General features: G+C 32.6%; 1 protein-coding gene across 22 annotated transcripts in view; it reads right to left on the reverse strand.

Moving 5' to 3' along the window:
• The window catches only part of RBM26 (RNA binding motif protein 26), a 77,850-nt gene that overhangs the window by 21,337 nt on the left and 29,608 nt on the right, over window positions 1-26,905 (reverse strand). For 9 of the 22 annotated variants that reach the window (XM_074329423.1, XM_019742574.2, XM_074329420.1 and 6 more), the window contains exons 6-19: window positions 26,106-26,366; window positions 25,057-25,296; window positions 24,468-24,638; window positions 23,945-24,100; window positions 20,795-20,906; window positions 19,558-19,717; window positions 17,049-17,213; window positions 16,228-16,359; window positions 14,944-15,015; window positions 7,099-7,224; window positions 6,674-6,748; window positions 5,203-5,370; window positions 3,691-3,795; window positions 660-860 (exon numbers count right to left, since the gene is read on the reverse strand). In XM_074329423.1, the coding sequence (XP_074185524.1) occupies window positions 660-860; window positions 3,691-3,795; window positions 5,203-5,370; window positions 6,674-6,748; window positions 7,099-7,224; window positions 14,944-15,015; window positions 16,228-16,359; window positions 17,049-17,213; window positions 19,558-19,717; window positions 20,795-20,906; window positions 23,945-24,100; window positions 24,468-24,638; window positions 25,057-25,296; window positions 26,106-26,366 (2,144 nt within the window). The remainder of the gene's footprint in view (window positions 1-659; window positions 861-3,690; window positions 3,796-5,202; window positions 5,371-6,673; window positions 6,749-7,098; window positions 7,225-14,943; window positions 15,016-16,227; window positions 16,360-17,048; window positions 17,214-19,557; window positions 19,718-20,794; window positions 20,907-23,944; window positions 24,101-24,467; window positions 24,639-25,056; window positions 25,297-26,105; window positions 26,367-26,905) is intronic. The other 13 variants (XM_019742573.2, XM_074329426.1, XM_074329422.1 and 10 more) reach the window with 12 other exon arrangements.

Raw genomic sequence — 26,905 nt, forward strand, 5'->3', positions numbered from 1 at the left:
ACACAGAAAGTTCTGTACAGCACAGAGAACGGACGCTAGAATCAGATCCCAGCTCTGCTAAGTTACTATTCAAAAAGGAGTAAGTTACTTAATCTCTTCATGCTTCCTTTTCCCTATTTCTAAAATAGGCATAATAAAGGTTACCCACCCTCATAATCAAACTAATACTGAGTTACATCAGGCACTCAGAATAATACCTCCCATAAATAAGTGCTCTACAAGTTTTAAACTATAATTTTCATCCACTGGGACCAGTAGCTGTTTCATTTCCAGACCGGCTAGATCAAGAATACAATATTAACAGATTAAATTCCATCTTAATAGGAAAAAAAAAAACTGGATGGCCACGCAATGTGTTAAATTTTCCTTTAACGTAAGTATCAAATGAAACTACAGGACTTGCCTCTCTAACACTCATTTCACAATACCTGAAGGCCTACTAAGTGTAAGAATTGTAACATTTTTTTCAGAAATAAACAAAACCTCCTACAGTTTGTTTTTTAAATAATTAACAAAAGATTATCATAGATTAATTAAACTGTTTGGTCAGATTAATAGGTTTAAATTACTCATGTCATTTTCATAATTTCTCCTTTAATATATCCATTATCCCCAACAATAATTATCAGTATTTGTTTTGTTGGGCAGTGAGAAAGTACCGCAAAATGAGGAAGAAGGTCTTCTCTGTCGCTCTCTGTAAATGCAGAGATTTCCAGTGCCCTGGGGCGGTGATCCACCACAGCATGACCGGGTACACCTCGACCCCGGCCTCGACCCCGGCCTCGGCCATGAGCTGTGCCTCGACCTCTTGAATGAATTCCTCTGCCACGACCAGATGAAAGAATCCCCCGTTTTGCAGCCTAGAAGAAATGAGACACATAGGTTAAACATAATAATTACTAGCATAAGCCAAGTAGGTAGCTAATGAATTTAGAAAAAAATATTAATTTAAGCAATGTTTTGAAATTATTAAATGTGTTTTTTCTACCACATTCGTATTCTCCAAGAAGTGAGACTGCATCACAAAAAGACCAGCAGTTACTGATTTCTAAATAATAGTGTTAAGTATTACTTCAGAAGTCAGTTTAATACATAGATACAAAATACCTATATACACAATAAATGTATTTTCCAATTTATGACTTTAAAACAGTATTTCCATTTGTTTCCCTGCTGACTTCAGTAGGTAGTTATTCTGAATTCATCATTTTGATCACTTATAGTAATGTCCCATAGTAACTCATATTCCACCACATCACTCTATGTGGATAGCACACCATTCCTTCATTTATTTATGAAGGAATATTTAAGGACTTCCACTTCCTATGTGCAAGTCCTTACCTCATGAAACTCAAATACTAGAGGTGTAAAGAGACATTAAGCAACTAAATTATTTGATTTTATTCATGAGAAGTGACTCGAAAAATGAGGAAATACTTTAAAGATTTTATAGAACATTAAAGATCTGCACAGAACACTAAGATTTGTAATAAATAAACTACTAGAATGAAAGTTCCATGAGGACCCCTCCACTCCCATTTTATTCTCTACATTATCCCCAGAAGTGGGGGTTACAGCATGAACAAAGGAACCAAAACTGAAAGGAACATGGTACTTCAAAGAACAAATAAAATCCAGTGTAGCTGGACCACATAGAATGGAGAGACGAGGCTGGAGAGACAGGTAGAGCCAGATCATGAATAACTTTCAGGACCACATTGAGGATTTTGAATTTTATCCCAAGAGCTATGCAAATCAGTTAAAACATTTAGAGCAGAGAAGTAGAGTGATGTGATCAAATCGAAGTTTAAAATGTTATTCTGGCTAGAGTTTTAAGAACAGGGTAGAAAGAAGAACAGAACAAGCTGGGATACTGGTCAGTAGGCTACACAGTAACTCCAGAAACTGAAGGCAGAAGTTTATCTACAGCAGTGGCAATAAAGATAGAGAGAAATAAATGCACTTAAAATACATTAGGGAGGAGTAGCATCATGGATAAAACTTGGTGATTAATTGGGTATGAATACTTAAGGACAAGGAGGAATCAATGAAAACTCTCAGGTTTTTGGTTGGCGTAACTGCGTAGATGCAGTTTAGGGGCAAAATAAGCACAATTTTGAACATGTTGAGCCTGACGATGTGAAACATCCAAGTGGAAATGTCAAGCAGGCACCACTGCCAAATCTCTGCAAGTATAAATATTTCAAGATATCTTAACATTAGCTAAAATAATCTAAAATACAAGGATTAATGTTACTAATACAGCAACATATATAAAAGTGTACTCTGAGGAACAAAATGTTCCCTGAAAAGGGAGCCCATGGACAAATACGTTTGAGCAATACTGAACAATACATAATAGCCTCTAAAAAACCCTAGAGTCAAAAATCATGTCTAATGAAAACTTTTCCAAATTTATTTGGCCTCCGAGCTTTTTTCACGAATAATCTTGTTAAAAGAAAAAATGGAATGGGTGCATTCATGGCCACACTCTGGAAAACACTGCGTTACTGCATATATATTAGCTGCTCACTACAGTTTAGCCATCATAAAAAAACAAACAGAAAATGTTAGTGTTTAGCTATATCATGATAAAGAACCAAAATATAAACTAATAAATAATATTGGTAATATTATATATCTAGTAAAATTATGGGCTAAAAATTTTTGAATGATAATTTGTTTTTTAAAATCCTACCAACCCAGATATGAAATCTCCAGAACAGGGAAAATAGTTCTATATCAACATAAATATCTTTTTCAAAACCTATTATCTTGGGCAGGACACACAGGCAACCATTTCAGGTTTCCAGAAAATGCAAAATATGTGTAGGTTTAGGACACCACCCTAGGGTTTCCTATGACTGTTAGATAAGACAGAGCTTTAAGACAAGCACAGTGGCTGCTAAATGTTAAGTCTTTAATACCTGGATGCCAGTACTCAATATAGATTTGTACTGTGTTAGAAAAAGATGATCAAGTGCTAACAAATTTGGAAACAAGTATTATTCTCAAATTAAGCAAAAGTAATAATCTAAAATATAAAAAATTAAATTGGGGCATCAAACTGATAGAGACAAGTACCAACTACTTTAATGACATTAATGTCTCTGTACTTAAAATGTTATTCTGATTTTTAAACATCTTTTTGCTAAATGTTAAAAAGTCTCATGTATAGGAAGCAATTTCACTTAATTTTCTTATACAATCATGATTAAGTTATAAGAAAGCAGTTTATTTTCTCTTCTATAAACATCCACAGCGCCATCTATAGGCAAAATACGCATGTTCTTCAATACAGTTCTACCACCAGAAGTCTGATTCTTAGAGAACTCAATGTAATATGCCTATTTATGCATAGGATAGCTCCATAAAAACAACTGAAAAAGGTTTTAATATATTTTGGTCTAGGGGAAAGGTTAATCAAAATTAGAAAAGGAACAAAATTCACCAGAAGTGGAAGGATTCAGGTGTATAGGTAGAACTGTTGCCATCCCTCATTAACTATTTTCTCTACTAGCTCTGAAAAATGTTAATTTCTTCCCTCTTTCCTATATCAACTCCCAATATGTTTGCCAGAGACTGCCAAGAATCACTGACTAGAATGAGGAGAATATATTTTCAAATTAACCACCACGACTACAGCTGCTCCTCTTTGGCACAACATTGTGTAGCTATGATGAAACATACTTCCAGCTGTAATTCTGTATACTTTCGCCTAAGTTCAGTAACTTCTTCTCCAGCTTGCATCTTCTTATATAAATCCAGCTCTGTGTCAAGCAATTCTTTCTGCATCTAGAAAATAGTAATTAACACTTTAGGTGACAATAATATCTTATATTTACACAAAACTTTTTTACAAAAACTTTTACACTTTCCTATTTAATGTGTACATTTCTTCTCTATCTCCAGTCATACCACCCTAGTCCAAGCCATCAATCACCTCTGGTCTACACTACTGCAATTGCTTCCTAACTTCTTCCTACTTCCATTGATTTCCCTATAATTCATTTTCTGTACAGAAGTCAGAATGAGATTTCTATAGACTGGTATGAAGTAATTTTCAGGAAATAACTGAAAATAAAAACAAAAACCAAGGTGTTAATAAGCAATACATAGCATGAATTTATGTAGGCAAGAATACACATACATACACCAAGGAGAGAAGAGTGAGGAAGAGTGTTAGGAATCAAAGGGGAAAGGTCTTCTATATATACCTTTTTATAGTTTAACTTTTCAATCATGTTAATGTTTTACTTATTCAAAAAAATAAAATTAAATTAGCAAAATGAGGGGCGAACCAAAATTGAATACATACAGAAATACACCTAACTTTATCAAATTAATAATATAACCACACAAAAGGAAAAAAAGTAATCCTAAACCACAGTTCTCACTCTATACGCTTAGTGGAACATATTGTGAGATTATAAAGAATGCAAGCAAGTTCCAAATTTTATATTTAGTTAGATATTTGAAGTGGTATTGTTATAGCAATTCTGGGACTATTTACAATGTATTATAGGACTGAGCAAACAAACACTGCATTGATGTTAGTGGGAACCAAGTTGTCATTATGGAAACGGAGATAAAATATGGAATAAATATAGAATAAGAGAAGGAAGAACCCTGTGGTGTTGGATTAGAATCAGAAATATTAATATGAACTCATGATTTTTTGCATATACAAGCACACACCAAGTGTAAATATTGTTTAACTCTGTTTTTTCTTAATCATTTATTGCCATCTGAAATTAAATTGCACATTTATTTGTATCTAACGGGTTAATGTACCTGAATTTCCCTCCTTCCAATAAATTCATTCTGTACAGTGCTGTCAGAATGTTACTTCTCTGTTCATTAATGTCTTATACCACCAACTTCTTACACAATACAGCTCAAACTCCTTAGTGAAGTATTCTAGTACCTGTATCATTTTGTCTTCAAGCTACCTTTACAAGATTATCCATAACCATTCTAATTAGAGATTTTCCAACTGTAATCCACAGGATTCAAAAACTTAGTAGAGTTTGCTTGTTTTATTTATTTACTTATTAATTAATGGAGGAAGGCGAGAATGGTAGCACACAATGGTTAGATTTTGAGCAAAGAATATTACCTAAAAGGAAAATGAATTGTAAACAATGTAGTAGTATAATGTTTTTTAAGTAATAATATGAATAATAACACAAATGAAAATACCTGAGTCTTGGTTTTTATACTTTTTGGAAGACAGCGTCCAGGAGAAGCAGCTTTGACCTCATCTTTCAACTTGGTAATATTTTTTGTCAAAACCTCTAATGTTTTCATTATTTCTGCTTTATCTTCAGACTTCATTGCTTTGTTTTTCTCCAGTTTTGAAATTAGCATCTGCCAAATTTTTAAAAAAACAATGTAAGATACTTATTCCTAACAAAATATAAAAATAAATTACTACTGTATATATTCATAGCAAGGCTTAGATAGCAGATTGGTGATGCTAACTATCTCAATTTAAGCCTTAATCTTGGTTTACTTTGTGAATAACTACAGTATTACTATTTGGGTCTCTTGGAAGAAACTCACTTCGATCCCTGAAAAGTTGTCAATTTGAAATATTAACAATTTTACTTTCTAATCCATTTGTTTATATTACTGCCTAGAACTCCAAATGGAGTCTATAACCCAGAATGAGTAGGAGGAAGTTTTGTTTTCCCTTCATAAACTGAGGTATTAGGAAAACAGAACGTTTAACGTTGTCAAGGGATTAGTAACTGACTCGGCTTACTAAAAATGATATCCCCAACATGGATAGGAAAAAAGATAAACGAGGTAAACACAGGGTAGAAGACACCACAAAATAGTATAGGTTCTGTGGCAAGAAGGTTTCAGATTTTGGTGTAAAGCCTTTTGATTTCTCTTTATCAAGTATACCCAAATTTAAACTATAAAAGACATATATTTTAAACCAAAATGGAAAAAGTTTCTGTATTTTCAATATTTTGAAGTGTCATAACCTTTATTACCAGACATAATTAAGAACTTACACTAATTTAATGTCATAAACTGTACAAAGAAATACTACAAGCCACATAAGAATTTTTAATTCTCTAGCAGCCACTTTAAAAGGATAAAAAAGATACAGTAAAATTAATTTAATAATATAATTTATTTAACCCAATATATTAAAAACATTAACATTTCAACAAAAGTTATTGAAGTGTTTTACTTTTTTTCTTCACAGTCTCTGAAATCTGGTATGTTATACTTACAGCACATCTCAACTTGGACTAGACACATTTCAAGTCCTCAATAGTCACATGAGACTGTTACAGTAGCTACTGTATTAGACAAGCCAAGTAAAGAAAAGTACATATCTCAATATTGAGAAAAAGGTTGCATTTCACTATTATTGAACAAACATACCTGGATAAATACTCCTTATTTCCATTTCTAGTTTGATGACTATAATTCCATTTAACTACTCCAATTCCCAGTTTACCATTTAATGTATGTTCTTCAGCCCCAATATGTTATCAATTGACATATACTGTATCATTGATAATATTTTAGTTTTACTATTGTCAATTACAGTAAGTGTTTCTCAGGACTATCTATATAGTATAAGATTAAATTCACTCAAAGTTGCAACATTTATAAAAACATTTTGCCAAACCTAGCTTTAATATTTTACCTTCTGTGTTTCAATGTGCTTTTCTAAAATTTCTTGTTTCCTTTTCCTTACATCCTGTTGAAGTTTCAGTGCCTCCTAGAGAAAGGAATCAAAAATATCATTGAAATATTTACTGTTTATTTTTCCAATGAACAAAATTATTCAAGAGAACAGAAATAGGTTTAATGGCAGAAGTTTAGCAACAAAAATTAAATGCAAAGTTTCCCTATGTGAAACTTAAATATGTATGCAAGTTTCAAAGATCAGGAGAGCCTTTCATTCCAAGAAAAAAATTAGTATTTACTTCTACACTATGGAAAATAAAAGTTCAGTGGCAGCCAGCATATTCCTTTTACTTCCACTTTGTTAATAAGCATTGAAAAAACACACACATGCAGAAAAGTTTTTCCTCCATGTAAATTGTGTAAAATAATAGCTGTACTTACCTGTTTCTTTTTCTGTGCTTCATTATTATCAACTGCAGAAGTGGAAACAAGTAAGGATTTTTGTGCAGCTTTCAAAGCAGCTGGATTATACACCGTTTTTGTTAGGCCAGTAGATGTAGATAACACCTACCAATACAAATTCAATTTCATTTTAAAAAATGTATCAAGCATCCATGATTTACTAAGTCCTGTTTTCTTATAAAACTCAGTGTTAAAGTACTTCTGTCAAAATTTAGCACATTGAACTAAAATGTACTATATAAGTGGCATAACTAAATCACATGAGGGATAAACCATAAAAATTTTTAATGCCATATACCTATAGAAAAAAAAGCAAAAACATACAAAAACTTTAAGAAAAAAGTCATTATTATATCACTGAGAAAATATTAATTGCTGAATGTATTTCCTAGCATTCTTAGTTACTAAAGCAAAAACAGTACACAGAGATGGCACAGGCGGAAGGAACTGGATGCTGGCCCTCAAACAATTTGCAATTGTCCCTCATAATAATTTGCAATTTACAATTCGGAGATGAACTTAATTGCGTTCTTTGTCCTTTCCTTTGCTACCATGTTTCCCTGAAAATAAGACCTAGCTGGACCATCAGCTCTAATGCATCTTTTTGAGCAAAAATTAATATAAGACCTGACATTATATTGTATTGTATTGTATTATGTTCAGTCTTATATTAAAATAAGACAGGGTCTTGTATTAATTTTTGCTCCAAAAGAGACATTAGAGCTGATGGTCTGACTAGGTCTTAGTTTCGGGAAACACAGTAGCTAACATTTCTTTCTCTTTTCCTTCTGCTTCAAGTGACCTTATTCTCTTAAGCCCGACTCAGGTGCAGCACAACCAGTCAAGACTTCCACAAAGCCATAATCATTTATTTCTTCTACCTAGGTCCTTTTATGAAATTCTATTCCTACAGCTATTATGTATTTAATAAAATTTGTCTTCCCCCCCGTATACACTGTAAGGGCCTTGAAACAAAGACCATGTATTTCTTCTCTTTGCACTTCTTCCAGTACCTGAATCTTGCTACTAATTTAATTATGAGACCCTGGGTAAATTCAAGTACCTTTTGGGGCCTCAGTTTGTTTATAAAATGAGGAAGTTCAACTTGATGATGTCTAATGTGCTTATTTATTAACAAACCCATGAGGACAGGGATTTTTTTTGTTTTTTGCTTGTTTCATTGCTGTATTTTCAGTGCCTAGAATAGTGCGAGGGGACATTATAAACATTTAATAAACATTTTGCACTAAATTAAACAAATGATGAGAGATCCAAGTGGCCAACCTTTTATACACAAGAGTCAAGTCAAGAAAATAAAAGTGTACAGGCTGCCTTCAAAAGCAAGTAGTTGCAGGTTCCATGGGGTGGTTGGTTACTGGTTCTTGGAAAAGAGTCTAGAGATCCCTTCAGGGAGATTTCCAAATGCTATAAAAACTTAACATGAAACCATGTATATGAACAACGTAACTTTCACAGGAACAAACACAGCTTCCAAAGTCTTAAAGGAATTCATGACCTAAAAGTTTTTAAACTACGTAAATAGAAGAGTATCCATGAGAGAAGAGCCTTACTTTCTAGATACTAACATGTAAATATCTGGGTATACCACAGAAGTAGCAATGAGACACTACTTTCTAATATTTTATTATGAAATTACGGAAAATCGCAAAGTTTAGACAACTCATCACTATTGTTAGTACTCAAGAATGGCTAGCCTCTAAATGAAATGGAACCCTAGAATACTGTAATTATACTGATTCTGTACAGCACAACTGATTTTTAAAAAATAAAGGTTTTTTACAGTACTTGATGTGTACCAAAATTTCACCAATTTCCTGCAATAATGAAAATAGTCAGATATGACTAACATATGTGAATGGTATATTCAGTAAAACACAAGAGGAAACATAGATTGAGTTTGTGGTCTAACATCAGACATCATTCTCTATAATTCCAGGGAAAAATTTCTTCCTTGCTACCTTACCACACCACACAACGCCAAACTTTATCATTACATAAGGATAAGATAATAACTTTAAAGGGAGAAACACAAGATAATCTGTGGAAAGTAGTTTGAGTGTTTCATAAACTGTTCTTCATGAGGGTTCCATAACAAGTTGAAAAGTTGTGATCAAAAAAGATTTCTGTACTCAAAAATCAGTTGGAAACAATGAATATCATAACGCTATTTTCAAGTTTCAAATGTATTTTACCATAAAAGCTGTGAGAAAACCAAAAGTAAAAAAACCCATGTAATTTGTTTAATTGAGCATTTCTCCAATTTCAGTGAGTAGGGAATACTCCTTTTCAAAGTTATCTTATTAACATCAGATATCAGACTAAGGAGAGCATTTTCAAAGTAAATAAAAGTATCTGATAAGAATGACAAGACTCCTTTATTCCTAGAAATATCCCACTTCCTTGTTTTATACAGGAGCTTCTTCCTGTAAAAATAGAATATCACCTAACATTTTTCACTGAACTTAGGACATCACTAACTATGAAACACATTATCATTTTATATATCCCAACTATAGAAAAACATGCCAATTATAACAAGAAATACCAATGACTCTAAAATATATCCCAATTCCGAAGGTGTCAAGTGTGAAAATAGAATGTCTTAAAACAATGAACTATTTGATTACAAATATTACTTACTATTTGAATCTATTTAATTCCAGTTTAGAAAGCAAGACATACTGTACTTTCAAAAGATGAGGACAGAGTTGTGATAAAAGAAGAAAATCTGTTGAAAATGAAACCAGTGGAGGGAAGTAACAGACCCAACAGAAAAGATGCTGCAATTCTCAAGAACACAGTCAAAGCACAGGCAGTGGACTTTCCAAGCTACAACACCTTCTTTATTTTCCAAACAGGATTCAGTATGCGCTGTATTTTTACATACTGACCTTCTTTCTAATGACTTTATTTCATTCACTTATTAATTACAATTGTCTGTGAATTCTTTTGGATTTTTTTACACACACAATCATGTCGTCTGTAAATAAATATAGTTTTGTTTTGTCCTTTCTGATCTTTATGTCATTTATTTCATTTTCTTGCCTTATTGTACTGATTAGGCTCTATGCTACTAAAAAAAAGTAATGAGTATGGACATCCGCTCCTGTTCCTGATCTCAGGGGAAAAGCATTCAGTATTTCACCATTGAATGTTAGCTGTAGGGTTGTTTTTTTTTGCATACATATACACTTAGCCAAAGTTAGCAAGTTTTCTATCCTTAGTTTTCACAATGTTTAATGTTACTTTACGAATATTGTTTTTTTCTACTTAGATAATCATATGGGGTTCTTCCCTCCCATCTCCTGCCCCCACTTTTTTCTGTTAATGTGGTGAATTAAAATAATTTCGAAATATTAAATCAACCTTGCATTTCTGGAATAAATCTTACCTGGTCAGGATGTATTATCTTTTTCATACCACTGAACTTTTGCTAATGCTTTGTTTAGTATTTTTGTGCCTGTGTTCATGAGATACTGGCTTGTAATTTTCCTTTCTTGTAATATACTTGTCAGGTTTGGTATTAAAGGTATGTTGAATTCATAAGATGAGTTAAAAAGTACCATATGCTTTGTAGTTAAAATGTACATCATTAATAACTCTTACTTTCCAAGACAAAAGCCAATTTCCTAACAAGATAGAGATTGTAATTCACCTTACCTTATTTCCTATGTAAAGTACTACCAGCCATAACTATTGTTTGTACTTGCAAAGACACAGAAAAACAGATTTTTCTCATGGAAGGAAACAAACTATTTTGTAAAAATTATTTACTACAAAGGAAGGTAATTTCAAATAATGTTGTCCAAGTATGATTTTTAAATAACCAATGCCCTACTAGGAATCAAATACAGAAGGAACACAAGATGCTTCACAGTCACACAGTAAGTTAGCTATAACAGGTTTCTAAAGCAGAAGTGCCATGCTTGAATGCAATAAAAAGACAGTTTCTGAGGAGTTATGTGTAGGAAGCTTATTAATATAATTACGGTAGGGTCAATTTTTATATTATCATCTTTTCAATAAATCTGAATGCTCATTTATGATAGTCTTTTAAAGCAGCACATAAATGTATTTTCTATAGCAAAACCTATTGGGAATTCTGGTGAGAACAACATGACTTTACTTAAAAGTTAGATTTATAAAATATTTTCAGGGATTAACAGTTTTATTTATTTCAGTGATACTAAGTAGTTTAAAAGAGACAGAGGGATTAAAGATCTTGCAAAGAAATATTTTAACGTCAAAGGAAAAAATGTGCAGAGTCAGTAAGCAATGTTGGCCACAATAGCTTGGTTCCCAGAAAATTCAGCATAACAAATAATTTTACATATATCATTGTTTTTCTGTAAGAAAAATAATCCTGGTAATAATCTTGATCGAGTAATCCAGGCAATAATCCTGACAGAGGCCAATGTACTTTTTAAAAATCAAAATTAGTCAATAACAGTTATTTAAAACTATCATAAATTTCCTTAGTCTTTATATTTAAAGTAGCAAAATTACACAAATACAAATTTAAAAACCAAAGAGTTATTTAAATGATTTTATAATTAAGGAAGCTAAGTGATTAAGACTTGTTCGGGATCATACAGAATGTCAGCTGCAAAACCAACAGCTTAAGTCTCTACATGATACGCAATGTTCCTTTAATTATACAATTTCCCTTTTAAAAGTTCCAAGGTACAGATGTTACCTATCATCATGCAAAGAAACCAAGATATATTTTCAGATTGCAAAAAAAAAAAGCATACTGCTAAGAAACAATAACATCCTGTATTACGTGCTTGATATACCTAAAATTGATATAAGAACATTAAATAGCAAGTGATTAATCAGTTTGCTTCTCAGAATTTTTAGAAGGGCTTCAGGGATATAATTAGGATAGTCTCAATCTTTCTTTGAAAACTAAACAGGGTGGTATACACAGATGCCACCTTTATTTTTTATAAATCTCCCTGTAGTAAGAAAAGGCACTCAAATATCATTTGATTAGCCACTCTACTCAAACAATACCTATTTAATAGCTATTGCAATATCTTAATATTTAGCAGTATTAATTAGGTTTTAAGAGTCTTCTCTCTTAGCCCTTTCACAAAAATAGAATCGTAGCACAAAGAATCACTACAGGGTTTAACTGAGTGTTATTTATAAGGGTTAAACTCAGTATTATTTATAAGGGGATAAAATTTTACATCTACCGTGTTTCCCTGAAAATAAGACCTAGCCGGAAAATCAGCTCTAATGCATCTTTTGGAGCAAAAATTAATGTAAGACCCGGTCTTATATTGTATTATATAAGACCCAGCATTATATATTATATGATGAGACCTGGTCTTATAGTAAAATAAGACAGGGTCTTATATTAATTTTTGCTCCAAAAGATGCATTCGAGCTGATTGTCCAGCTAGGTCTTATATTTGGGGAAACACGGTATTTATTTGCTTTAACAGTGATAGAGGATACTATGTAGATGAGCTTTCCCCTGCTTTCAATTAAAAACAATTTTTTAAATAATATTTGATGATGGGGATTCTTCTATTCTTCCTGAGTCTTCTCTGAACGACTGACCAGTAAGGATTCTGACGCAAAAATCACTATGGACTAGGGAGAGATACTTCCAAGAATAAGCAAAAATAAAATGCTATTCTTCAAATAGGTTCACTGAAAATGACTCAAAGTTACACAATGTAAATAATTGTTTTCCTTAAAAGATACTTTACAATATTTACCAAGTAATTTTTTTTATAAATAGCCCACTGCCATCAGTGATTTTTCATAAATTCAGTTAATGATAACTATATTAGTAAACTTATACTATCAATTCCAAATTTGTACTCCTTTTATCCTAAAGATATACAAAACATGCTAATAAAACAATAGTGAAAATTAGCAAAACATACTAGAAAAATTTTGTGAAAGCTATAATTAGTACACTTCAATTTCAGAGTCCAAATTTGACATAAACAGATCCTAAACATAATGAGGTTTCAGGCATCTCTAGAATTGTTCAGAACTACACTAAGTATTACAGACTTCATATTGACTTTTTATTCCTTAGTTACTTGTTATCAAGGAGGATAAACCTAATCAAAGTATTTTCATATTGCTAAATTTAGTAGCATAGATTAAGCGACATTTAGAGAAAGGGGTGATAACATATGGAAAAATTTGGAGGTTTCATAGAACAGGTTAAGAGAGATTTTCAGTCTTTAAAAGAATGACTAGAATTCAGTTAGGCAGAGGGAAATGCACTCCAGGAAAATCAACACCCCCCCCTCAAAAAAAAAGAGGCAGGAAATACAGAGGGACAATGAGCAGAGAACGACTCCGTAAGGAAGAAAGGAAGGACTAAAGTAGAGGTAACGGAAACAGAATAATTGAGATATGATGAGCTGTGATCCAAGCTAAGTCATTTAGCTGAGGACATGAAAGTTTCTGTAAGTAACTGACATTAAAATAAGTCTGAGGGTAGGATGGTGGCAGTGTGAGCTAGAGGAGGAGGATCCAGCTGGGATACTGCATCCAGACACCAGGGACTTGAAGTGGGTAGAGAAAGAGATGTGGACTCCGAACACAAGCAAACGACTCTAAAGGCTTTTAGAACGCAGACAGGAAAATGGTGGTATCACTGCCAGAGGTGAGAGCTAGGAGGAGAAACTAATTTATGTGGAAAATAATGAATCATCTTAGGCATGTTATTATGCCTGAAGTAATGCTGAGATGACCAATGGGGAAATCTGATATACAGAATGAGATTCATATTCAAATTTATAGAATTGCCAAAGGTTAACACAGTAAATAAGGAAAACAACATACTGAAGAACCAGTGAAGAGAGCAGGTCAGCTATCTTATAAGATGTTCTGTTTACCTATGAAGTCAATTTCCTATGAATCTTCTTCATAATGGAATAAGCCAAGGAATAAAAACAGGAGACTCAGATTCCAGTCCCAGCTTAGTAACTCATAGTGTATACAGGGCAACCCAAAAAACCATTTGGGCTTTACTTTCCTTTAAGGTGAGGACACAGAAATGGGAAAGATTCTCTAATTCTAATATTCTGTAATTCCACATACCTCAAGTAAGACTAAAGATCAGAGCATTCACTCATACCTAAACAGGAAAAAAAGACAAAAACCTACACAGAACTGTAAGATAGGTCCATATATGTCCTTAATTTAACCCGCATTTGCCCCCTTATTTAAAAAAAGAAATAACTAAATGTATTGTCAGGCTATACACAACAGCTGTTAGTAACAAATAAAAAACTTATATTTACATCATCTTTTCCAGTTAATAAAATACTTTTAAATAAATAATTTTATTTAATCCTCACAAAACCCCATGAGCAAGACAAATATTACCATCATCATTTTACCAATGAGGAAAAAGGATCAGAAAGATTAACAGTACTGGCCAATGTCATGCAGTTAGTAAATGAAGAGCCAGAGTTCAACTCAGGTAAAATTCCTAATTCATGGCCCTTTCTGTTAGGCTGCCAGAGTTTTCAAATTAAAATGTACAATATCTCTAAAGAAAATAAATATAAAGAAAAAACAAAAAAAAAATGGAGAACATGGAAAGTACAGTGAGTGGCAAGTATTAAAATGCTGATGCAAAAAGTAAAAATAGGTAGGCAAATATTTTTCTTTTTCAGCAAATGGAAAGCAAAAAGATAGGAATAAGAGATACAGATACCATTAAGAAGCAAAAGTTGGAACTATGAAAAAAATGAAAAAATTAAGATGCCACCTGAAAACATTTATGAAGCCAAGACAAACACATCATGCTATTCTTCTTACCTTTTCAGTTGCTGAAACAGATGGCTTTGATACAAAACCCAACCTGTCCTTCACAGATAACTTAGTTACATTCTAAAAAAATTGAAATGGACAATTTCAGTGTTTCCCCAAACATATATAAGTCTGTTGGGATTTTGAACATTCTGATTCTACTAACATATATTGGCTATATAAGTATACTGATGTTATTCACAAAAACCTAGGCCATTTTCAAAGACAGAGACAGAGAGAAATGTGTGTGGAAAAACAAACAATATGCAATATTACTCAAATATGAAAAACTATGATGTAAAATAAGAAGTTTGAACCAGGTGGTTGCTAAGGTCCCTCTACTGACACAGAATCATAAATTCTTAGAATCCTATGTTGACAAATAGAAAGCTTGAACATTTTAAATTAGATTTTAGAAATTGAAATACGTTCCTGATTCTCAAGCTTAAAAATAAAAGCCATTCTTTTTTAAAGTTTGTTTCTTTTATAGCCCAATACACTGCATTTGGTGATGATTTGGAATAAAAGGATTGGTTTTTTTGTGTGTGTGTGTGGTTTTTTTTAGTAACTAATGCACCAATTTACATTTTCCATGTCTTTTACAGAATCTTAATATATACTCTTCAGGAATTATCTAGGAAGACTACTTTAATACGGTGGCATCCATTAGCTAAGTAGGATAGTATATCCTAACTGTATTTTACATGGCAAATACTGAAATATCAGGAGACAAAGGAAAGCTAACTTTCAGAGTCTGAGGGTGTAGAAATAAGAAACTGCCACTCAAGTATGGAAGGGAGTGGGACGGGAATGACAAATGGAGAAGAAAATCCGAGTCAGGAATAAGTGATGCAAAGTTCTGAGAGAGCTGCATAAGTAACTTGAAACAGCTAAAACCCAAAGCTTTCAGTTCAGGCTACTACATAATTATCTCTGGAATAGAATTCTACTTAAGTGAAAGATGATGGGAAAAATAAGATTTAGTGTACTGAACTTCTCTTTTCAGGCAGTTTTGCTGGACAATACCTCCTCCACAAAGTGAAAGAGAACTCTTTCTTATAAATAAGTATTAACTAATGAGAAGAATTTTAAGATTCAAATACTACAGAAAAAGTAGAATGTGAAAATGTTAGAATAGTAACAAAAACAATTTACGGGTGAAGTTCAAATATGTATAATTATCATATTTCAGTATAAAATATATACAACTATCTATAATTCAAATCACCAAGGGAAACTAATTTACTGAGAACTTATCATGTGACAGGTACGATAATAAGACTCTTCATTTACCTGAGGAAGGTCTGCACTGGCACTCTGGGCTTCTGCTGGTTCAATAGTACTTGAGGGTACTGGACCCAACCGCTCTTTGACTGACTGCTTCACAACAGGCAAAATGGGCTGCTGAACTAAAGGCTGCATTACCTCAGAACAAGAAAAAAAAAGTTAAACAAGCTAATTAGTTCGTAACCATGGAAAGTCACCTGTTATTTTGTTACTAAACTGCCCATGCAGAGAAAGTCTTAGAAGTCCAGTTTATAATCAAAACCTAGCCGCCTTCCAAGTTCCTTCTCTCTCCCCACACCCCCACCACACTCACTTTTTTCCTTGCATATAACTTATCTAGAGAGAACAAAAATTAAAATCTACCCTTCACTATCTTTTTTTAAAACACACAGGAGAAAGTTAAATTGAGAAACAAACTACTATAAGACATCTCTACAAGCAATTAATCTAACATTACGTATTGACTGATTCACTGATCAAAAGACAGAAAGAGGAGAGAGGGAGAGAAGAATTTCCAAGATGAATCCATAGTCTGAGTTTCTGGAATATGTATGGCTACAATATACTGAGTATCCCTTATCTACCAGGGGCTTTTCTATATGTTTGATACATATTATAATTGTCTAAACTAGAGATTAACCTCACAATAAAATGAAAGAAGAGGTTAGAGAGGTTAAGTAACTTCCTCAAGTCTATACATTTAACAGTGATTAAAGCCAGGATCTGATCTCGCGTCTACCTGACTGCACTGCCTCTGCTCTTCAACACAGTGCTTTCTAAGAGCATCCTAAGAAAAGCATTGAATTTCACACAAATCTCTCTCTTACCTTTGGAGAAGTGGTTTGTAACTGCTGGGTGCTTCCCTCTCTGTGCCAATAAACCTTAATAAAGCGATTGTTTAGCACTGCTTCTGTACTTGATATTGCTTTCTTTGCTTCTTCATATGTTGCAAATTGGATAAGGGCACCTTCAGGATCACCATTATAGGCAACCTAATTAAAATATTAAGAAGAATGAATTTCCAAATGAATCTGTTCCTTCATACAGTAAAATCCCCCAACAAATGAAATACTGGTCCATCTAAGTAAGATTCTATCTTTATACTCCCTTATATCTAAGATTATTAACCACAGCCTACTTTCACTGCAGAAGAATTGGTAACTGAGGACTGTTCAGAATGGAACAAGAACCTCCTCTCTATATGACACTTTAAATAGAGAATGTGCAATGCACAAATGTTATAAACAGGCATTCAAAATGTTTGACTTTTTACCCCCAATATTAATACTATGAGAAATAATCTCTATGTCAATGAGTGACTTGTCTAAAGTCCAGAGTCAGGAGAAAACAATACAAACTACTTTAAAAGGGGTGATCTCTAAATAAAAATTACAGAATAATCCATCTGTAAAATTTTCCAAACTTATTAATTTTCACAGAAATATTTCCAGAAGTACAAGAAAATTTCAGGGGAAAAAAAAAACCAATCACATTTTACACATAAAGAAACTGAGATTCAAAGAGTGTGATTCTGTAGATTCATATGAATAAGTAATATAATCAAGGCATTTCACTTCAAATTTCTCGTTCTTTCAATAATAGTATTTTCCAAAGTCTGGTATATAAACTACTGGTAGTGTGGAGCAATATAAAATAGGGATTAAGAACAGAGACTCTGAATGGAACTGCCTGGCTCAGACTTTAACTGCTACTTTCACAGGAGCATAAGCAAGTTATTTAATCTTTCTGTGCCTGTTTCCTCTTCCATAAATAGGATAACAATACCCATAATGTAGTGTTAAGTTAAATATTCATGTAGAACAGGGAGTATACAATAAGCATTTAATAAATAACCACTATAAGGATGATTTAGGTAGTATTTATATAATATTGATATTATATATATTTATATAAATATCGGGATTAAAAATATCAATTCATCAATAAGTTTAATTGGGATAAAGTTAAAAGGTTTTTTAAACTGTTTCTTAAAAACATGTGTTTATAAATAATAATGCAGGTAGTATACAGATACAGCTAAAGAGATGAGAAAATACCAACCTTACTGGTAACTGAGGAAATGCAAATTGAACAATAGTGAGATACCATGCTTTGCCCTCAGCTTTGAAAATTTTCTTAAATTTAATATTATCAGTGTAGTTAACTGTGTGAGGAAAAAATGTCCGACAACTCTTTTGTCTGTATCTAAATATGATAGATCAAACTGAATTGCCATAAAAAAATATTCAGAGATATTCAAGGTTAAGTAAGTAACTACAGGGCAATATGTAGAATATGGGTTCACATATTTAAAATATATATACATACCCACATACATATATATTTAAGTTTGCATATTGATTGATAAGTAGGTAGACAGATAATCAGAGAAATGCAAAACAGCAAATCTAGAATAACATAGCAAATTATTAGCAATACTATGATTATATTATGGAGATATATGAGGAGAGAAATGTGAGACACATGAAGAGTTGAAGCGGAAACATTTTCTTTAAATCCTATATAAATCTCCATGCCCCATACCAAGCAAGCATACATTTTTTTATCTATTATTTTTTAAATGGCAAGAAAACAAAATTTTCCAAACTATCAGCTTAAGCTGTACTCTCTAAAATTCTTATTTTTATCAGATGATGAAAAATAACTCTAACTGAAAAGACCACCACACACAAAAAAAAAGGAAAAGAAAAAAAGCCCAATATTATTTCAACACTTAAACAACATATCATATAATATAAACTCAATAGTAATAACCTCACAAGTTATATACACCCAAGCCGAGGACTAATTTTAGGTTAAATACAAATTATATTGATATTTTTCTTGAAAGGTGTTCAAAAATGATAAAGGAAAAAGTAAATGTTTAAACTAATTAAGGATTACATGGTATTTGGGCTCCAAAAGTATCTGTTAAATGCATCCCAACATAGAGGCAGCAAAAATAACCTAAAGTATTTTGTTATAACAACTTTGAGAAACTGAGGAAATGAAAACTTCTATAAGATTAGATTTAATTTTTTAAAAAATTAAAAAATTGTATTTTACCAGTGTGATTTAACTTTGCTATAATCGTATAACCTCTATTAGGTAAAAAGCGTAAAATATGATCAATCAAAACTCTTCCTTTTTGAAAGTACAAAACGTATTCAAAATCACATTTTTTCTAAAATAGTTTCATTTCATATTCAATCTTTCAAATTTAGAATATTACCAAATTTTACATAATACTGCTTTATAAAAGCATTTTTCTTATTGTATTAAATTCCCTCCCTAAATAATTAAACAAAGACAACAGAATCATTTCATAGCTCTTACCTGTAAGTTAACTAAGGTTCCGAAACGACTAAAATGCTCATTAAGTTTGCTGATATTATTTAATTCTGGAGGAACTTTTCTAAGTTCAAGTTTTGTATTTTCATTTCCAAACTGAACCTTTTTCTGGAAGCCTGGGCTGTTTGTTCTATTAAAATTTGGTCTGTAACAAAAATCAAGTTAATTAGTACATTCATTTATAAATCCTGATCCCTATCAAGTACAAAGGAATAGTTTTACAATTTAAGTTCCATTTAATATTGAAATTATTGGTTGATAATGGAAATTTAAATTTTCTTCCCCAAAAAATGAAGTCTCCAGATTAGTAGTGTTCACATCTTTCATAGAAGCCAACTGTAAAGGGTTCTTCCGTATCACTCATTACTTGCCACTTCCAATCTACTCCTATGTAAAATAATTAGCAGGAAAGGTCCAAGCACCCACTCTAATTAAGTCAATTTGCGTAGATAACCTTTGTTCCACTTCTGCAAAAACTAGCTTACTGAAATGTATCTATCCTATTTTAAAACTTTGATTAAAAGGTTCCCACTTGAAAAAAAATTCACAACTATAGACCATTTGACACTTGAAAAAAAGGACAAAACTATGGCCCAGAGAGGTTACACTGCTTGCCCCAAATCACAGAATTAAAGGCAGAGCCAGAACTAGAAATTACCCATTTTTGAATGATTTGAACACTCTAAAAGTGCGATCCTAGTCTCTCCTCAAACTTGCAAATTTATAAATGAATTATCATACACATCCCAACATTCTGATTCCTTACCACTTTCTCTGAAGCCCTTCCTTGACAACTTAAGTGGCTGTACAGCCTCGCCTACCCTCAAAAAGATCTTTCTAACTCTTAGCAGGAACTGCCCACACACTAAAGCCTCCTCCCAGACTTGACCCACACTTTCTTCCCTAATTAGGGGCTCATGACTATCCTTTACATACATAGTATTCAGTATCTTTAACTTAAGGAATGTTTTTTTGTAGGTGTGGGGAGGTGGAAAGAAGAAAAATTGTAGTCTCAACCACCACACCATTTCTATATGAAAATACTTCCCAAGTACTAGACAACCAACCAATGAAAAAATTTTTAGAAAACTTACACTTTAGTGGGGGACTGTCTATAGAACAAAATCATATAATTTGAAAAAGAATACTGTACTGTCATAATACTCCAACTATCCTAAAAATTACGGCATAATAAAATTCCTCAATTTCCCTGTCGGCTTACTTATCAAACCAAGTCTTCTTTGTAGTAACTCCAGGCTCCCCAGAACCAATGGTTCTTTTCCTTGACTCTGAATCCACTACTATCCTCATACTGCTTTTATTAGGAGGCTTTTCTGTTTGAAAAGAAAATAACACATAGATTAATATTTTGCATTTATTACAGCTACTTCCTTAAATTCATACTGAAAACAAAGTTTTGGCTTTTTGCCCAAATATATACATTTTAGAAGAAATATAAATGTACATTCAAATATAGTAATCTAAGGGATTTTAACTTATTGAAATTCATTTCAACCTAACTGAAGAAGAATCAGTAATTCTCACATGTCAAATTAAAACATGACTATTTTTATTTCTATAAAATGCCTTTAATTGTGGCCTCTTACATTCCTCCATATCCCTTACTCCCTCCGTTCTAGTCACAAAATTCTTCCAGTCTCTCAAAAGTATAAGATACATATGCGTTATCTACCCCCTTTATCTGGCTAACTCTGACTTATCTCCCACATCTCTACAGCAGATCAGGTGGAAAATAGCCAATATCTAGCATGGATGATGTTCACAGTGCAAACTGCAGTTTCTTTGCCTAGTGGTATCTTCACAGGATCAGCTCTGCAACAGGATTTTTGGCTTTATTCCTGCACAGGCTCTGCGGAAAGTCTTTGAGCTATCAAATATCCTTTTGTACTTTAACGTTCTTTATCTAAAGGTTCACTAAGAGAAGCGATGATGTGTTTTCCCCCAGTAGTTGTGATGTGTTTGCTCCAATTCATCTGTATTCTCTCACTCAGATTCTCCTTTATTGTTATTTATTTAAAAGAGAGTTAAAAAACAGAGGCAAGTTCCTCTGGGTATACAATTAGCGAATGTATCGATTACTTATAGGTACTGTGCCCCACCCCCCCATATCCTTTTAATAAATTGTTTTTCTGCTTAAAATTTTCAGCACTGGTTTTATTGAAGGTAAATGGAAAACTACTTAGCCCTTCTTCCTACCTATATCCAATCAAGGGAGCATCTATCAAATTTTCCACCTCCTTACAAATCTGGAAAGAACCATTATTAGGCTCTCTAGATCATCTTTATAAAAAATTCCAAGGTATCAAATGGCCAAACTTTTTCATTTGTTTAATAATAATTCCCCCATAAAGTTTAAAGTATGAAGCATAAAAATAAATTACAATCTATGACAAATTAAATTAAGGCCATCTATATAGGCTATTAGAAATATATAATAACTATATAATGAACAATATTACAAGCTTTTATTTATGTATCTGTCACAATCCAGGACTTTAAATTTTAAACCAAATAGCCAATAGATGAGAACATTTTGGGGAGAGGGGGACTAAAACAAGATAAGGAAATAGAAGAATAGGTAATCCTCAATTTAAAGGGTTACTATCAATAAATTAGTTGTGGCACATGAAAACAAGTATTAACAAAGAATATATTATTAATGTTATTAATAAAGAATATATTCCTAAACCAGCTCACAAAAATAATACCTGATGTGTCTAAAGAACAGTACTAAAATAATCACTATGTATAAAGATTCCATGGGAAAAGGCTGTCTAAGTAGCCACAGCAGACATCTCTCTCTCAGTAGGGCTACTTCATATAACTTGTAACTACATGCATGTGGAGTTGAAATTACCACAACTCCAACTTCTCCGTGGTTAGATTTACATGCAAGGGGTTTGATTCCTCTTCCTTCTCTTATCACCAACAAAAAACTGGCCTGGCATTGGAATGAGTCTAGTAATTACTGACCTACAGTGGCATATATTAGTGCCTCTCCAACAGAGCAAGGTAAGAGATGACTTGATGTGGCAGTTCTAGTAAGAGCAAGGAATAACCGTAATGCAAAAAAGAAGTGTTAAATAGTGACCCAAAGAAGGAAGGGGTTTTCTCTAAACCAGCTATGTAGGAGATACTCAGGAGATAAATAGCCACAAACTTAAGTTGCTACTTTTCAATTACAAGCAATTTTATATTCCTTACATAGAAACTGTTAAAAAATAAATTTGTTTCTGCTATTAATGACAGTTATTAGAATGCCTCGAGAATAGCTTAAAAGGTGTGGGAGAAAGGAGACATCCACATGAGATGTTCTATGATCTCAAGAAGGATGAAACTGGGTATAAATTAAAATGATCCTCAAACCTCCATCACAAAAAGTTCTTTCAACACTCAAGGTGGATGCTCAAGAGATTCTGATAGATTCTGATGAATGAATTAAATAAAATGCAAAGTATAAGTAGTCACAAGTTTACTAAACCTCATTAGTTATTGACTGCCGTTTAATTAAGGTGGACTTTTATTCACGATTGATGAGGCCTGATTTTTATTTTATTTTTTTTTAGTAGGGAAAAAAAAGACAGCAAGGAAAAACTAATGAAAATAAGATTTAAAAGTTAGTTGTAATAGTTAGGAAAAAAAGATGTTTTTATTGGCATACATAATATTTGCTATTATGTCTGCCAATCCTACACTTCTGTATATCAAATATTATCTGTAGCAAATGCTCCATCTTTCAAATTAATGTGACCTCTCTCCCTCCTCTGAATCTTCATATCCCTTTGCACCTGTAGCACAGCAGTTTTGCTGCCCTGTCTTGTGATTGTATCAGTCTAAACTCTATCTTCTCCTGTTTAGAAATTTTATCAAAAAGACTATCTCCTCTAAAAAAATTTGAAAAGCTGATAAAAATAAGTGACTACCTAAAACATAATTCCTTTTGCTTAAAATGTTGTAAGCAAACCAACATCAAATTCTAACATGTCAAAAGAAAACAAAGTGAAATACACATCAAGCACAAGTTTGTACAGCTAATTTCATTAACCAAACTACGAAAGAATCTATCTTTAGGAGTTAAACCATTACTCTCAAGAACCTATTAAGACTGCATATGATTAAAAATGTCCAACAAAAGCTACCTTAGAAAATATGCACTTTTGTGAAATTCCTTTCCCCTTTGATGGTAGAATAAAGTGTCACCAATACCACAAATAGGGAGACCAAAGGATCCAAGAAATAAACAAACACCGTCCCTTACTCAACCCCAATAAATGCAGGATTAACTGTTCTTTATAAATGTTTTGTCACTCTTGACATTATGAAAATGAGAAGAAAAGATTAATCGTAGTACCTCTGGGTGGCAAATCCATATCCCCTGATGTCAGTCCTATCAAGTTAGGCCTTTGTGCATGCACTCTGTGTCTATACATAGGTCTGGAAGTGTTTGTTATACTTGGGGCCTCAGGATTGTAGCCATCTGTGTCATATGTATCTGGTAATACAAAAACTGTAATTAAAAAACAATTATAAAAAACTCCACTTTGTAATTTTTTTATATTGACAACAGAAAAATTAAACCATATATTACTAATACATAAGTAACGTATTTCATACGTATTAAAATTATTTTAATTTTATAAAAATAAAACTGTTATTAAAAATGTAACTTAGTTTTTAAAAAAATCAGGCTTTAAATGTAAAACTGAGGCTTTACATTTAATGTACATTCATCATGTCTACACTTTATTATATGTAATTTTAGTGAGAAAAACAGACCTGCTAGAGCAATTCATTCTAGACATTTTAAATTTCCTCATCTAAAAGTCTGCTCTAAAACTACATTACATTATGAATATAGAGAGCCAAAACTGCACCTGCAGTAAAAAGGGAGGGTGGAGCAGGCGGAGGCTGATGATGAATGCCAGTTGTTACTACAGTAGGGACAGAGCTGGTTGCAGAGTTTGGGGGAGCATCCATGCCAGATGGCTGCAAAGGAGGAAGTGGAGGTGGTGGTCCTGTCAAAACCAAAGAATAAGAAATATCATCTGAAAGCAAACAAATAAAATAAGTTATTTGTATATCCAAACATGGTATTATCATTCATCAAACTATAATATCTACAAACACCAAGCTCTTACAACTATATTAGTTTTCTAGGGTAAAAGATCCTTTTAATGTATTCCAAAACAGGTTTGTGTGAAGCTATAAAGGACTATAGGAATCTGGGATTCATCAGGGACGTGCATAATTCAGGGCCATTCCAAACCATAGGAAACCATAGGTTCCAACAAAGTGGGAGTACTGGTATATTCTAAATGGAAATATCCTACCCTTAGTTCCCAGCAGGCATCTATAAAATTACTTTAGACACTTTTAAGAAAAACAAGCATTAAACTACTAAGTTTTTTTTAAAAAACTATGAATGGACAGATAATAAGTACGGGTAAACAAAAATTTGATTACCTGTAACAGGTGGTAGACTGGGTGGTAATGGGCCTGGTGGTGGCACGGGAGGTCTCAGATTCACAGGTGGGGGTGTAAGAATTGGTGGAGGTGGAGGGAGTCCAGGAGGAGGTGGTCCTTCGACAACAGGAGGCTGTGCTGGGAAAGGCAGCATACCAGGCAGATTCACATCTTCTACAACAACTGGGTCACTTCCATGATCAAAAGGGCACATGTCTCCTCTCATACAGAAACCCTTTTCTGTGAGGAACAATAAAAAGAAAAATGAAAGTGCTGTATGTATAAATTTCCTCTAAGTTAACAAGTTAACAACAGTAAGATATTTACAAATAAGAATATTTTTAATATTGGACAAGAATAATTAACCATATCACACGAGCACCTACAAATTTCCAGTAATATAAAACACTTATCAGGTGACAATATTGCTAACATACACTAAAAAAAAAAAAAAAAAAAAAAACCCAAATTAAAGTGAGTATACCTAGTTAGAAAGATGGTATAAAACTTATATATAAAAACTTACATATATTTGTCATATTTTGTCATTAGAAACATTTCCTATATTTAAATCTCTCACTTAAAAACTTAACATTATTGCAGCTACAATACAATTTATAAAACTTTCACAGAAAACCTTAAGGTCTTCAATTCAGCTGTAAAATTCTTATGTAAGTGATATTCATTTCACATTTGTAGGTCCTACTTCTGCCAATAACCATTCATTTCTAAAGAAGAGAGTTTTGTCAGGAATGTTTCAGTAGCAGACTCCCTAATAATTCATTAGATGTTACTCGTTTGGTAAATACCAAAAATATGTTAAGACTTACATGCAAATAAATACTGTAGTATCTTTAAACTGATATTCAATACTCAGTGGTGACTAATGAAAGTTTCAATAATATTAAGAAATTCATGAAGTGCTTAAGATTAATTTTCCACTATTTCCAATAGGTTAAGTCTTTGAATAATTATGCAATCTAAACTTACAGTATGTATTCAGCTGCAAATATTAATTCAATACTTCATGAAACAGTTGAAAGACTTACCATCATAGTCTCTACACCGTTTCTTTGGCATTGGTGGTCTGACATATGAGTTATGGTCCACTTGGTCTTCATGAAATTCAGACCAACTTTCGGTAGTGTTATTACCATGATGAGTAGGAGCAATTACTGTAATAGTGCTACTCAAAGTAGGTACAGGGTAGTGGCCAGACGAAATAGTAGGTACTGAAGAAACTGGAGTATAATTATTTTCTAGTGGATCTGTTCTATCCAAGTCATACTTAGGTTTTACCAGATCCCGTTCTGAAACAAAATATAAACAACTTATAAAAATATACTCTTAAAAAAAAAAAAGCACATCAAAGATCTAAGAAAGTGAGATTTTTGCTAAACAGAGAAAATATTCAAATTTTACACAATCCTCCCTTTTTTAAAAAAACTATTCAATGAATACACATGTTCCAAGATAAGATACTTCTTTTCAATATGATCTAAATTAAAAAAAAACACAAAGCTGCTGTATTTAATGAGTTTTTTTCCTTGGAGTTTTGTTTACAGAAAAGAGATTTTTTAATTTTTTTCATTGCAACCTTAGTATGCGTAACTTCACCCCACAAAACAAAATATGTAATAAGTTGTATGGTTATTTTTCCTGTGATGAACATTTAGCTGTCAACTATCAAATATCCTAGCATGCATTTTTACAGTGAACACTATTTACTGAAGACGAGAATGAATGAGGAGGAAGAAAAATGAGTTCATATTAAACGTGAACAAAGAAATTAACTGGGCTGTATATGGAAAGAGAAAAGGTATTAAGGAGGTTTGTTAAGTGAAGCAAT

This window comes from Rhinolophus sinicus, linkage group LG04, assembly GCF_036562045.2.
Source record: "Rhinolophus sinicus isolate RSC01 linkage group LG04, ASM3656204v1, whole genome shotgun sequence".
Classification (NCBI taxonomy): Eukaryota; Metazoa; Chordata; class Mammalia; order Chiroptera; family Rhinolophidae; genus Rhinolophus; species Rhinolophus sinicus.